General features: G+C 33.8%; 1 protein-coding gene across 23 annotated transcripts in view; it reads right to left on the bottom strand.

Annotated features, from left to right (window-relative positions):
• Positions 1–15,290, bottom strand: part of Dlg1 (discs large MAGUK scaffold protein 1) — a 270,953-nt gene that overhangs the window by 112,531 nt on the left and 143,132 nt on the right. For all 23 annotated transcript variants that reach the window (XM_074073460.1, XM_074073469.1, XM_074073472.1 and 20 more), the window contains 6 exons: positions 14,797–14,850; positions 12,723–12,773; positions 10,163–10,287; positions 7,300–7,469; positions 6,092–6,228; positions 1,783–1,927 (listed from right to left, as the gene is read on the bottom strand). In XM_074073460.1, coding sequence (XP_073929561.1) covers positions 1,783–1,927; positions 6,092–6,228; positions 7,300–7,469; positions 10,163–10,287; positions 12,723–12,773; positions 14,797–14,850 — 682 coding nt within the window. The remainder of the gene's footprint in view (positions 1–1,782; positions 1,928–6,091; positions 6,229–7,299; positions 7,470–10,162; positions 10,288–12,722; positions 12,774–14,796; positions 14,851–15,290) is intronic.

A 15,290-nucleotide genomic window follows, 5' to 3' on the forward strand; every position in this document is an offset into this window, starting at 1 on the left:
TAGAAATTGAAGACAGAATAGTTAAAAGGAAAGAGATAAATAAACCAAAAAAACCAAGGTTTTATATGGACCATTTGTGAGGATTTGGGGTATCACTAGGAATGACAACATGAGTAACAGTAACAGGAAAGATAATGGGATAGCACTAAAATCTTCAGTGACTAAAGCCAGATTCATGAGGAGGAAACCAGATGTCTATAATACAAGACATAGGCAGTAAGATGAATGATCTGATAATAAGGGCTTCAGGAAAACTAACTGGCAAGAACCATTTATGTAAAAAAATTTAAACACAAATACTTACAAAAACCCAAATTGTTTATGAATTAGGGCAAATAAGTAATCTTATTTAGTTACTATTCTTTAGGATTGGCTCTCATTTTAAACTGTCACATTATTATACATTAAAAAGGGACAATTCAATAAAAATTTTTTTCTCTGTTTAACTCTGTTTTTTGTATACATGTTGGTTATAATCAGGACACCAATTCTTAATCTGTGGAACAACTACCCCAAATGTTCACATGATTTTCTCAAAGAGACAGACAGTTTTATTCAAAGTAAGACTGTAATATGAACTGGAGAATCAAATATATTATTGAAATTTCATCTTTAATTACAAAGAAAAATGTAGAAGTCCTTATATAAAGTTTAAGAGAAACACCAAGGATATACATGAATTTCAAGTAAGTACCAGGTTATTTTCTTTGCCACAAAAAGAAGTATACGACAAAAAGGAGAATATTGTTAAGAAAATGATTCAGTTGTACTTGGGTAATAAATCAATGAGCAGGTAATAAAGATGTACTACTGAAGGACAGCACATAGATTTCAAAATGTAATTTACACTTAACTTTTAATGATTAGTGGTGATAATGAATCTTGATAAGTTTTAAAACAGAAAATATTGACATTTATAAAAAACCATAATGTAAAAGAATACTCAAAGCATATCATAAAGAGTATGTTCAAGCTGTTTATTACTCATTTGTTCTTTTAATATGAATTCAATGAACAGAACAAATAAAACTTCTAATTTTTAGACAAAACCCCATTAAAATATATTTAATTTTCTTCTTAGCTAACATATTAAAAATAATGCTCAGGTAAGAATCTTAAAAGTACATAAGAACTTTAATAATTCAATTTTATGCAATGCATTAGATTACACACAAGTACAGTCAGGCAATACACAAAGAGCTTAAAGTACAAATTATCTATTCTTATGTATCTGAGAGAATAGAAAATTCTTTAAATTCTATAAATATTTGCAATCAGAGGTTCTCAAGTTAGTCTATGAAGCAGTAGCACCAGAAGCATCAGAATTAGTTTGCTTGTTAATAAACCACTAGTTTATTTCTGTGTTCCAGATAGAAACTACTGGAACAAAACCAGAACCTGCATTGTTTGCATATACCCTTTGGTGACTATTATTTACATAAAAACTTGGGAACTGGGCTGGTGAAGTGGCTCAAGTGATGGGGAATTTGCTTATCAAGGTGAGGCTGAGTTCAAACCACAGTGCCACCAAAACAAACAGAACAAAAAAACCTTGAGAATCAATGCTTTAAATGTTAAACAGTAAAGGTGAGAAAGAATCCCACCTTGTTATTATGAAGATTCTGAGTTAAGTAGATTTTTAAAAACTATTAGATTAAAATGCTTAACAGTTCTTTAAAAATTTTTTTATTTTTTAAACCTTTTCTATTATATTAAACTAGAAACATTTCATTAAAGTGTGTACCACATCCAAAGAAATAAGATAAATTGAAGCAGACTTACAGTTGGTGATGTCAGGTGGTGCATAGCCATCATTTATATACATACTTGTGGGTTTTGCCACTTTTAAATAAACAAAGTCAGATGTGTTCTTTAAGGCAGTTACTGCTTCTTCATGAGTAACTTCTTCCAAGCATACACTATTCACCTGAAAGAAAATCCCAAGAGACATTAATTTTAAGACATTTTCACTTGTTCTGATTTTTGGTTACAAACAATTACTCCAAAAAGGTAAGGGAATAAGGGAGTGCTTTAATGAAAATAAAGGTGAGTGGAATCTAGCCACCATCCCATGAAAAGTCAAACTTGGCTATGAAAAGCCACTAGAGAATTGAAACACCTGGCTATCATCCCCAGTCGGGCTCCCAGTAGACAGACAAATTAGTGAACTTGCCAAACATATGCATGAGTTAAGCTGGAAGTAGATTGACCCTAGCTAAACTACCCCAGGTGACACTAAGTAGACTAGAGACAAGTTATCCTACCAAGCCCTATCCAATTTGCAGAACTGCAAACAAATACATGATTGTAGTTTTAGCTATTAGATTGTTTTCTTATGCAGTATTAGATAACTGGTTAAAGAGCTGACAAGATTTGCTAAGGGATTCAGTGTGTATTAATGTCACAGAAAGAGGATTATTCCTTAGTATTGGACTAGAGCAAAGTCATTTGACCAGTAATCGAAGTCTTTGCCTATAGTTTGCAAAAACACTGACCTTGGGTGTGAGCACTGAGAAAGCAGAGAAAGTGCACAAAGCCTGGTTTTAGATCACTTCAATGTTTAGAAGCTAGGGAGCTGAGAAAGCACCAGAAAAGGAGAATGACGTAAAAAAAAAACAACAAAAAAAAACAAATTAGAGAGTGACTGTTAGGCAAATTGAAAAAAGTGTTTGGAGAAGGAAAAAGGTGTGCTAAATGTTAGATAAGTCTATAAAGATGAGAATCCAGAACTGCATAATTTCAGTGTAATTATGAGAACAAAAGTCTCACTAAAAGTGGATTCAAAAGACAATGACAGTCTTGCTGCTATGGTAGATCAGCATAGGTCTGAATCCCTATCAACAAAATTGGCTCTGGAAAACCATGAAGGAAAGCAGGTATGCATGAAATTTTAAAAAGTGAGAAATCTAACAGGTAGAGAAAGCTGTTTAGACTGGTGTGTGTGTGTGTGTGTGTGTGCGTGTGTGTTAAGGTGGTGATTGTGAAAAGGTGTTGCTTACAGCTTGGGGAAAGAGTGTGAATTGTGGCTGTGAGAGGATAAGTTAGAGAAAAATTGTTCAAGTTCTGCTCATTCCCTTCCCCCCATCAATTTAAAAATCAGTTTTCTTGCTGCAATGATATGAGGTACTGGACAGAATGTACAACCAAGGAATCTTTTATATATTGCTAACAGGAGTGTAAAATTTTATAAGCAGTCTGGAAAACAATAGGGTTTTTTTTTTTTTAATATTCCTAATAGAACACCCAATGACCCAATAAATTCCATGGTTAGGTAACTAGTCAATGAAACTCCTGCACATGTTCACCAGAACACATGGCAGTTCTTCCTAGCAGAAGCATTCATAATACCCCCAAAGTGGAAATAATCTAACTTAACCATTATACTAGACCCATTCTGTGTGCCCTTTTGAGATTTACTTGAGCCCACCTGCCCACTAGGCCTTGGCTGCTTGTTCAGTAGAATGTCCTGACTACTACTACACTTACTTTATATCCTACCATTGCCAGTTCTGGATGATGTGTTTTATGCTGTAAAAGCTGTAACATGTCAGAAGCCATGTCTGACCTGTCTAGATTACTGGAGTTCTAGCTCTCCCCTCCATTTCTTTAGGGGAAGTTGCTGTAACACATAGCATGGGAGCTGGTTTCCCTAGCAGTTGCCCAGAGAAGCTGAGTAACTCAATCAAGAAATTTGGGGACAGTTAACCCCTATAGGGTAGACTATAACTAACAAGAGACAGGAGTCTAAAAAGAGCCAGGAGACAAATCCTTCTTCCTTTCCATGGACGACTAGATCTAAGATTTAGTGGTTCCACATTGCCTGGAAGACTATTCTACATGACAAGTAACAAGCTATATTTTCTTATGAAATTAGAGCCATCTCAGAAACATTCTACCTTGCACTGGCTTTCATTCTCGATCTCACTTTTCATTTTCACTGATAACTAGCTTCCCTAAGATTACATCTATCAATAATACCTTAGCACATTAGCTTTTCTTCAGGCTCAGTTTCTCTGGGGAATATGGGTTAATGCAGTTGATAATCGACTACTGCTCTCGAGTACAGACGTGCAGGACGGAATCATGCCAGGCATAAATAAGTTAATTGAAGTAAAGCAAAAACTGGTCATGCACGAATGATGACATTGTGCTACAAACTCAAGGATTGTGAATAAACCAATCTGTGTATTTCTAAACCCTTCAAAGAGGACATGGAAGGAGGGAGAGAAGAAAAGAGAGAAGAAAAAAGAAAAAAAGAAGTGAGAAGGGAGAGGAGAGAGTAGGGAAAGAAGAAGGGATAGGAGAAAGGATAATAACAAAAGAAAAAGGGGGCTGGCAGAGGTAAAAGTAAAGGAAGATTACAATTCACTCATTTAAATTAGATTCAACCCCTTTTGGTATATAGAAATTTCAGTCTCTCATGAAAAATAAACATCAAAACAACTTAAAAAACAGGTTTCTTTTTTCTCTTAGATGATAAACCTTTTGAGTTGTACTTATGAAGTCATTCCCTACACCTGTATGTTCCTGTGCATTTCCTACTACTTTCTGGAGTTGTTTCAAAGTTTTAGGCCTTATATTAAGGTCTGTGATCCACTTTGAGTTGATTTTGGTACTCAAAAATGAAAGAAAGGGATCTAGTTTCAGTCTTCTACATGTAGATATCCAGTTTTCCCAATAACATTTATTGAAGAGGCTGTCTTTTCTCCATCATGTGTTTTGGGCTACTTTGTCAAAGATCAGTTAGCTGTAGATGCGTGGGTTTATGTCTGGGTCTTCTATTCTCATTCATTGGTCTTCCTGTCTGTTTTCGTGCCAGTGCCATGCAATTTTTATTGTTATGGCTCTGTTCTATAGTTTGAAGTTGGGTATTGTGATGCCTCCAGCATTGGACTTTTTACTCAGAAATGTTTTGGCTTATTCAAGGTCATTTGTGTTTCCATTTGTATTTCAGGATGATTTTTCTATTTCTGTGCAGAATGTCATTGGAATTTTGATAGGCACTGCACTGAACATGTAGATTACTTTTGGTAGTATGGCCATTTTCACAATGTTGATTCTACCAATCCATGAGCATGGGAGATATGTCCATCTTCTGATGTCTTCTTCACTTTCTCTCTTCAGTGGTTTATAGTTTTCATTAAAAATGTCTTTGGTTTCCTTCATTAAATTTATTCCACAGTACTTTATTGTTTTTGAGGCTATTGTAAATGAGACTGTTTCCTTGATTTCTTTCTCAGTCTGTTTGTTGTTGTATATAAGAAGGCTACTGATTTCTGTATGTTAATTTGTAACCTGCTACTTTACCAAAAGAGTTAATAATTTCTAATAGATTTTTGGTAGATCTTTTAGGGTCTTTTAGGAATAGGATCATATCATCTGCAAATAGGTATAGTCTGACTTCTTCCTTCCTTATTTGCATGCCTTTTATTTCTTGCTTTTGTCTTATTGCTCTGGCTAGGAATTCCAAAACTGTATTGAATAGGCATGGGGAAAGCGGGCATCACTGTCTTGTTCCTGATTTTAGCCATGTTTGTAATAGCGGAACTACTCTATGGAACACAGGGAAAGAAGGAAGGGAAAAGAGTATGACAGAGCATCAGTAATATCATAAAACATAACATCTGTGAAGGTAGAGAATATAAGGATGTGTACTGACACCTGTTCAAAAATGGGGAGTGGGAGGTAAAGGGGTAAGGGAGAGTAATGGAAGGGGTTGAATGGACCAAAGTAAAGTACACCCACAGTGGGGATACACTGACAAACCCCTTTGAACATCAACTTAAATATTAATAACAAAAGACAGGACTGTAGAATAGGTACAGTGTGTAGAGGGGTACTAGTAGGAGAGGGGAGGGTGAATGAAGGAGATTAGGGTGAGGGCATATAGTTGATGGACTTCATATACCTATATGAAATATAACAAAGAAACCTCTTGCAATTGCTTTAAGTGTGGGGGAGAGAGGGCAGAGACGATGGGGGAAATATAACTAATGTACAATATAAACCTAATCAGAACTGTCACTATGAATCCCCTCCTACATAATGAATATACTGTAATAAAATTTTTTAAAAAACTTCTTGTACTTACTGCTAGAAGTTTATCTCCAATCTGAAGTTTGCCATCCTTATGTGCTGCACCTCCTTCAATTATTTTGGTTACATAAATGCTATTATCCCCAGGAATATGCTGATTTCCAACACCTCCTGCAATGCTGAACCCAAGACCTATTTGGAACACACTAGTTTTAGATTCTCATAAAGGGGGGAGGGGGAAGAGAATGGCTAAAAATCAGAAGGTGGTAATTCCATCACACTAATATTTAAAAAAAAAAAAAGAAAAGAATCTATTTAGTTATCTACTTTTAAAGTCTTAAGTATTTATTCTGCAAGCAGAATTATAAATAAATTATAAATATATAAATTTATTCTGCAAGCAGAGAACAATTATAAATATAGACACTATTACAGTTATAAACGGATTTCATTTTTCCTTAAGTCTTTAAGTGAATTTGACAGTCCAAAGAAACACTGTAAACTTATGACTTATTTCCAATAGTCCATGAAGAAATAATTTAAAATAATGAATTTCTGCAGTTCATGAATCCAACAGCCTCAATACCAAATTCCAAGTTCTCTGTTCCTTTTGTCTATTGAAATCCTACTTCCTCCATGAAGCCAAGTTTTGGAATTACCCATTAATCTCATCAATATTTTTTAAATTTGGAAATCACATCACATCCCCACTGTAGATATAACTAATCATGACAAACATCATAAATACCTTCTTCCTTTATACTTACATATATCTGTATTTAAAGTACTTTGTAAACTAATTATCATCAGTTCATATAAACACTATACATGACCTCAAATGTTTAAGGAGAAGAATATTTCTTTGAATGCTAAGTCTTTCATAAAATAGTACTTAATAAAATATATTTTGTTCCATATTTTTTAAAACTAACAAAGATAGGTTATGGAAATTATGAATACAAAAACCACTTATTCTTAAAATTTATATACATACTCACAGCAACAAAATGCGTAATAGTATACATAAGTTAACATAGAACTTTTCAAATGATGCAATCTTAGAAGGAATGTACAGATTCTAAAATTCTACTTGAGACAAAAACCAGTAGAAACAATAGAGAAACACTATAAATTCACTCAAGTTTTGTAGAAGATTGTATTGTTAATCTCAGAATGCATATAACAAATAAGTCCATAATTATGAACTATGAGTTTAAAGAGATTTCTTACTTAACAATTTGTCTTAGTTTGGTTTCCACATACCTTTAGGACCTTTAATGAGCTTTATTTCCATTATTTTTTCTGATACCGGTTTCCGTCTTTTTACATACAATCGTACAATAGACCCTGCTTCTTTCAATGCTTCAACTGCCTTGCTATGTGTTACATCACGAACATCTGCTTCATTCACTCGCAATATACAGTCATTGACCCTGAGAAAAAAGTTAAATATCAAAAACTTAAAATTACTGATATAACATTTTACCAATTTTTAACTTTTGTTTTAAAAGTAAAGAGAATTTACTCCAGAAACTATAAATGAAGAAGCTGTATGTCAAATTCCAATGAAAAAGGACAAACATCTGTCAAAGTCCAGCAAAGGGAACAAAATAAATAGTGAAAATGACAGATTGTTACACAAAAATGTAAAATATTACAATGTTGATTATGTGAAGGCATTGTTACTTTACAAAAATAGTAAGCCTTTATTGGCACTAACCATATGCTAGGTACTTCCTTAGTGTTTCAGCCCTTAAAACAACCTATAAAGTAGTTATATATTTTTAACCACCATTTTATAGATGGAGAAACTGAGGCATTGTAAGTTTTAAATAACTCTCATATATGTAAACATATATACTTATGTTATATACTTATCATCTTCTACAAAAGTTAAGTGAATTTATAGTATTTCTCTCTTATTTCTACTGGTTTTGTCTCAAGTAGACTTTTAGAATCTCCACATTCCTTCTAAGATTGCATCATTTGAAAAATTCTATGCTAATTTATGTTTACATATATGAGAGTTAAACATATATGAGAAAACATTAATTCTCACATAAGCACAATAAATGACAGAGCTGTTATTTAAAAGTAAGAAAAAGGTTCAAAGAATATTAATAACTAGTTTAAGGTCAAGGAGATAGTGTCAAAACTTAGATTAATTCAGTGACTTATCAAAAATAACTTTAAGTGTCTTTTCCACCCAGAAACTAAATTAAATTAAATTCTTTAAGAGAATCGTATCTCTTAAAATTTATATGAAGTTAAAAAATAAGTCATTTAATTCAAAGGTTACTTATGTAAATAACTTAGAATTTAATGTGATAATATACTGTTAAAAGTCTGAGTAAGTTGTGGTAGCTCTTACCTATAATACCAGCTAATTGGGAGGCAGAGATTGGGAGGACTGAGGTGTAAGGCCAGCTAGGGCAAAGTTACCAAGACCCCATCTCAACCAATAAGCCAGCTGTGATGGCTCCTGCCTGTCCCCTAGCTACACAGAAGGCCTTAGGTAGGACTGCGGTCTGAGGCCAGTCTTGAGCAAAAACATGAGACCCCACCTGAAAAAATAACTAAAGCTAAAAGTGATAGAGCCTGAGGCCCTGAATTCAAACAAACAAAAAACCAAATAAAACAAAACAACAAAAATAAAACCTAACTTGATTTGTTCCTAGTTCTAATCTTTTCCCCTAGCTCTGGTCACAGTTATTACTGCATGGCATCAGATTAGAAAAACAAAGAAGATGGTCATCTTAAATTAGCACGGAGGAGAACAAAACACAATTAAAATATTAAAACTGGTCCAGACAACCTTCTGTATCTAATTCATTTTCTTTAAAGGAAAGAAATTCTATAGCTAAAGCAATGATCCCATGTTCTTCAGTGAAACAAAAGGAATACATTAATTCTCACCTAAGCAGCCAAATAAAAGGCCAGTAACATAATCAGGAAGTAAATATCTGTATTTACATTAATGGTCAACTTCTTAATTTTTAAAAGTCACTGTGGTTTTTATTGTAATTATGGATCTTATCTCTGAGTCTTGAAGAAAATTCATTGAAATTATCTAGATAATCCCTAAGGAAAGATTACTTGTGTCCATATGCCCTCACAAATGAGAATGGTTAGTCTGCCCTACCAGGTGTGTGAGTTTTCTTGTTTGATTGATGATTGATTACTATTTGTCCATAAATATAATATCCCAAATCCTCAGGGACATTTGTCATAAGCATATAAGCCCATTCACATTCTTAACTTTTATGCCTATCTTCATTAATATACCACCTATCATCATATCTGGAGAGAAGTTAAGTTTAGAAACTAAAGACCTGCCCAAGGTACCAAGTAGCTTTAAAATAAGATGCTGTTTTTATAAGACTACCTTAGCTCTAAAATTTCAGTCGAAAAACACGTACATTTATAAAACAACCAATTTTCTAAAATGGAACACTATTTAAGTAAGAAACTCTTCTACTCTTCTCTTTGGAACTGTATTTATTTATAGCTTGCACATACTGTCTGTGACATGGCATACAAAATCATGTGTGTATATATATATATATGTATGTTCCTGTATTTTTTCTTCTTTGTTGTGGTGCTGAGGATGGAACTCAGGGCTTTGTGCATGCTAGGTAAGCGTTCTATCACTGAGCTACATCCCTAGCCCTTGTTTTATTGAGATAGAATCTCACTACTTAGCTCAGGATGACTGTGGTTCGAAACCACAGTGATTTTGAACTTGTGATCCTCGTCTCTGCCTCTTGAATGCTGGGATTAAGAGAAATGAGTTACCATACCCAGCGTTTTCTGTATCTTTTATAACACACTGCCTAGCCAGAAAAGAAATGGAAGATATGACCGTATTTGAAGATACAGAGGGGAACTCGTAATTTCCATAAATTTGATCACAAATCTTTACACCATCAAATTCATTATTTAAATATTGTATCTCTTTAAGATAAAACTAAATTCCTAAATGAAAAATGGAAACAATGCTAAGAGCAAAGCTATCTTATTTGAATGCTGTTTGAGCATTCTTATTTGTGTTCATCCCTTATCCCATATTCTCCAAGAAGCATCTACAAAGTGGACTGAACATCACAATATAAAGGGCGAGACATACCGCAATCTTCCATCTTGGGCAGCTGCTCCCCCTGTGATAATTTTGGTAATGAAAATACTTGAGTCATCTCCAATATGTGGGTTGTCTGTACCTCCTGCAATGCTGAAACCAAGTCCTGAATTTCCCTGGGGACAGAGGGAAAAAAAAATTCATGACAGTAAGAATTATTGTTATTGATAGGTTCCTGTCATTGTAGGACCTAGAAACTATACAAAAATAGGACTGCAACACAGAAAGGTATATGCATGTGGAATATGAAGATTCTAAATTAAATTAACATGATCTTCATTTAAGGAAAGTCTCTTCAGAGATATTACTGCCCAGTGGCAAGGACGAAGAAACTGTTAGGAGTACTTCAGAAGTCTGGTCTGCAGTTCTTTCTTTAAAAGTGTGTGCAATTTTGTCCTTGGGTAAGTCATTCATCTGCAGAGGTATCACTACAAGTTTCCTTGAGACTACATCTCACCCATGTTTGGTAGGGCAAATCTCTCCTAAGAGACAAAAAACTGATATGATTTTTCTCCCGTCTTTATTTCTGAGTAGGTTAAGCCAACATTTTATTTTAAAAAATGGGGTGGTGGTGGTGCTTTCTTTTGCTAACTCTGCCATCAGATTACTGGAGCTGAGATCAATCCCTGACAATGCTTAACCTATATACTTGACTAGCAAAAGGCATTTTTTAGTACTAAAAGCCTAATCTGAGAAGTTAACATTGGTGAGCTTTCTCAATGGCTAAGTAAATTTTACAAAAGCATTTCCACTTTTTGCTTGTTTACAAACTGAATCTCTAGTAGTATTTTATTCACAGAAAGGGTTCTACTGCTACAAAAAGTCTTTAACGACAACTGATCTATGGTATTTAAAAGGTCTATTTTTGTAAAAATGTTCCAATATCAGCTTTCAGGCAACCCAATAAACAGATATATCTAGACCTATCACTTAAACTGTTAGTATTAAAAAGGTGCTGGGAAAGGATGGAAAAATGAGTAAGTTAAAAGATAAGTGCTGTCACAAAATACCATATTAAAATATGTATAATACATCAATACTGTGCTTACTTGAATGTTACTCAGGCATTGATGCCACCTAACTTGAGTAGGTGACTGAATTAAGTAATAGACAATAAAAACTTACTATACACATAAAAGACTCACTCAGGTCTATTTATTTTCCACCAAGTCTAGTCCTACTTCAAACATGAGCAAATTTAATTTTCAAAGATTTTAGTTTTTTAAAATTTGGTGAGACTGGGACTTGAACTCAAAGAGTCCACTCGCAAAGCTTGAGCCACACCTGTAGTTCATTTTGCTGTGATTGTTTTGGAAAAGGGATCTCAAGAACTGCTTGCCAGGAATGACCTTGAATCACCATTCTTCTGATCTCACCCTCCCAAGTAGCTAAGATTATAGGTACCCAGCTATAAGATTTTAGTTTTAAATAAACACATAATTTCCCAAACCTGGTTAGACAAGGTGACATTACTAAAATATAGTACAGACTGAAAGCAGATATTTTGTGGTTTTTTGATGATACTGGGACTTGAACTAAAGGCCTCAGGCTTGCTAGATAGGCACTTTACCACTTAAGCCACTGCCCCAGCCCTTGTTTGCTTTGGGTATTTTCAAGATAGGGTCTCAAGAACTATTTGCCCAGGTTGGCTTCAAACCTCAGTCCTCTGGATCTCTGCCTCCTGAGAAGCCAGGATTATAGTTGTGGGCCACTGGTGCCTGGTTTAAAGTAGCTAATCTTAAGAGAAAAATACATCTCAAGAAACTTTACTGGGCATAAATGCAAGACCCAATTCAAAAAAGAAATAAAAGCAAAAAGGTGTGGCTCAAGTGGCAGAGTACCTGCTTAGCAAGATGAAAGTCCTGAGTTCAAAACAAAAAAAAGAACCTTTACACATATGAAGTATACCTAATTGCATGTAAGTTTTTGATACAGTTCTGTCTATCAGAAATGTGCTTATTGTTTTGCTAGGACAGAAAACTGATGCAATGCTAGTTACTAGCATACTGCTTCCTTAAAGCAGTATTTTATTATAAGCATATAAGTAATAAAAGCAATGGGAAAGAATTTGAGAAACTGTCATAATCTAGGGGAGCCTAAGGAGACATAACTAAATGCAATGTGGTTTCCTGGATAGTACCCTGAAAGAGAAAAACATAAAAACTAAGGAAATATGAATGGAGTATAGACCCCACTTAATATAATTCATAAGTACTGATTCACAGGTCAAAACAAGTATACTGTAATAAAGAAATGTGTTAATAATAGGGGAAAAGCAAGTCCAGGATAAATGGGAATTTTCTGTATTATCTTTACAACTTTTCTGTAAATCTAAAACTACTTTGAAGTAAAAAATTAAAAAAAAAGGATATTAAAGAAAAGAAACATATTTTGAAAACACCATGACAAATTTTATGATCTATAAGCTTACAGAAGAAAACATTACACTTTTCTGTTTTTGAAAGATCTTCTGCCTGCATTCTATATGCTTGAGTGGCATATTTAAAAGCTCTTTAAAAAAAAAAAGATGAAGATAATTAATAGTTCTTACCCTTTCAAGTGTGATTTCCTCATATTCATAATCTGCATCAGTGCCATTAACCTAATAGGGGGAAGAGAAGTAGCTCAGAACTTCATAGTAAAAAATGTGAAATGGCAAGATAAGTTTTACATAATTTATTCATAAGAACCTGTTAAATGTTACAGTGATCAAAAAATGTAGCTTCATTTTAATAATTTCAGGGGAGATTTTCAGGAATAGAAGAGTACAAATGTGACTGAGTCAACATTCATAGTATCATGACTTTGAAACACAGGAAGGGTATACTTAGCTTTTACTGTTACTGAACTTTGACTCTTTCCTCTGTCTTGATCCACACATCTAATCAGTTGCCAGATCTTCCTAATTTAAATACTTCAAGTTTTTTCTGAAAACCATCACTCTTCATTCTCATTTCTATTTCTTTGATTTGGACCTTGTGTTAACTTCCTCTAGAATTCTGCTTTGAATGAAATCTACTCAATCACTTAGATTAATATTACCTACTGCCCAAACAATACTATGTGTTTTATTCAGATGGATCTTTCTAAAACCCAAGCTAATAACAAACTTCCTCCAGAACTTTCAGAAACTCTTCTTTTCTAAAAATATTTAAACTCTATAGATTGGTAATCAAGGCTCTGCATGAACTGACCCCATCTACCACTTATCTTTACTCCTAACATACATATCTCACCCCTTCATGTTGCTCAAATACCATCTAATTTAAATGACTTGTCTTGCAATTTCCTACCTCCACATTTGAACTTTTGTGTTTCCTGTAACAAATTTCATTTACACACCTAATGCCCAAGTCAGAATCACCATTCTGCATACTGCTTAGTATGCAGTATCTGGCTTAATGTGCATTTCTTAGAACCAAGCAGCTACAATGTGGGGAAATTCAAACAGCCTACAGGGTGATCCAAACAAAGGAAAAACAAGGCCCAATGCTCCAAAGTCCCAAATGCACTCTTAACCATCAGCCAGTACCAATGGTCTTCTAAGTGAATGAAGCTTTATACTAACTTTGCTTTCAATTTGCTGATATTCCAACTAAAATGCATGTGCATTTATTTCCTTTATGAAAAGCTAAAAGTTTTAAAATAAAAACACATAATCACTGACACTCCCTGTAACAAAATAAATCTCAACAAAGAGAGTAAGTAAAAGAAAACCATGTGAAGAAAATTTGAACAAAAGTACAAACAAAATTCTGCTTGACTAAGTATTTTATATCAGTGTGCAAAATAACAATGAAAGGAATAAAGAATTTGAAATAAAAGTGTGGAAGAGCTCACTTGGTTTCATATTAAGTTGCACTATCTCAAGTTTTACAAAATCCTCAAATAGTTTATACAACCATATTCTATAAACACAAACAGAATATAAAAGAAAATAAAATGTTTATAAAGTATGGACTTAAAATTAACTATAACTCAAAAATAGGAAAAAAAAGGATTTTATAGTCTGCAAAATGATGCACCATTTGATGGCAGAGGGTGGGGGTGGGTGGGAGGGAGAGTGGAGTTGGGGAGGGAGGAACCAACAAAACCACAAAGCATAGGCACTACTTCATCTGCCCAGATATTTTCCTTTGAAGTGAAAAATATTACACAAAATTCTGCTATTCTGGTTACATAGAGGAAAGAGGGCTTTTTACAAAGCCACTTTAGAAAAATGCACTAATACATGTAAAATTAGTTATAACTAATGATTTTAATGTACGAATATACAAACAAACCTATTTACTAAAAATCTAGTCAATTACACTTTTTAAATGACTAAATATGCAGTATTACGCAAATGAGTTCATGAAGTTATTACTACTATGTCAAGCCTTTAGTGAAAGTTAATCATCATAATTTCAAAATTAAACCATAAATTCTATTTCTATTTTTGCTTTGTGTAAGTATTTAAAAAAAAGCAACCAAAGCAGGATAGTACTGCTTTATTTGCTATAGGAATGATAGGTAGAACTTACGTAAAATGAATTAAAGAAAGTAATGCTATGATCTTTGTATCTACATCACAAATTAAACAAGGAAGGCAGAATTTTTAAACATGAGGAGGAAATGGAACTTACATAAGTTGGTGTTTCCAAGCTATCTGTGTTAACCAGTACTGGAGGAGGATTTGCCTTTGAAAAAAGAATTGTAAATATGTTAGCACAACATAACAAGAAAACTAAAACATTGCAGATTAACGTTCATAAATGTTTAACATACAAAGACTTTCTATACTTTTTTTTTTTTTTTGTGGTGGTGCTATGGTTTAAACTCAGGGCCTCACACTTGCTAGGCAGGTGCTCTACCACTTGAGTCAGTCCACCAGTGACTTTCTATTTGTTAAGTTATAATTTTACATGAGCTTTCTCATACATCCAGTTTCTAGCACCAACTGGAAAAAATTAGGTACAGATACACCAGATTTGCTTTTGAGAAATAACATGCCATTTCTGCTAAAACAGACATAATTTTAAGATTTGCAAAGAAAAACATCATAGCCTTTTCTTGAAATTAATATTCTTCAGTATAACAAAACAGTTCTTTTGTTGAAACCCAGGTTTTCTATTCCCAA

This window comes from Castor canadensis, chromosome 5 (genome assembly GCF_047511655.1).
Source record: "Castor canadensis chromosome 5, mCasCan1.hap1v2, whole genome shotgun sequence".
Taxonomy (NCBI): Eukaryota; Metazoa; Chordata; class Mammalia; order Rodentia; family Castoridae; genus Castor; species Castor canadensis.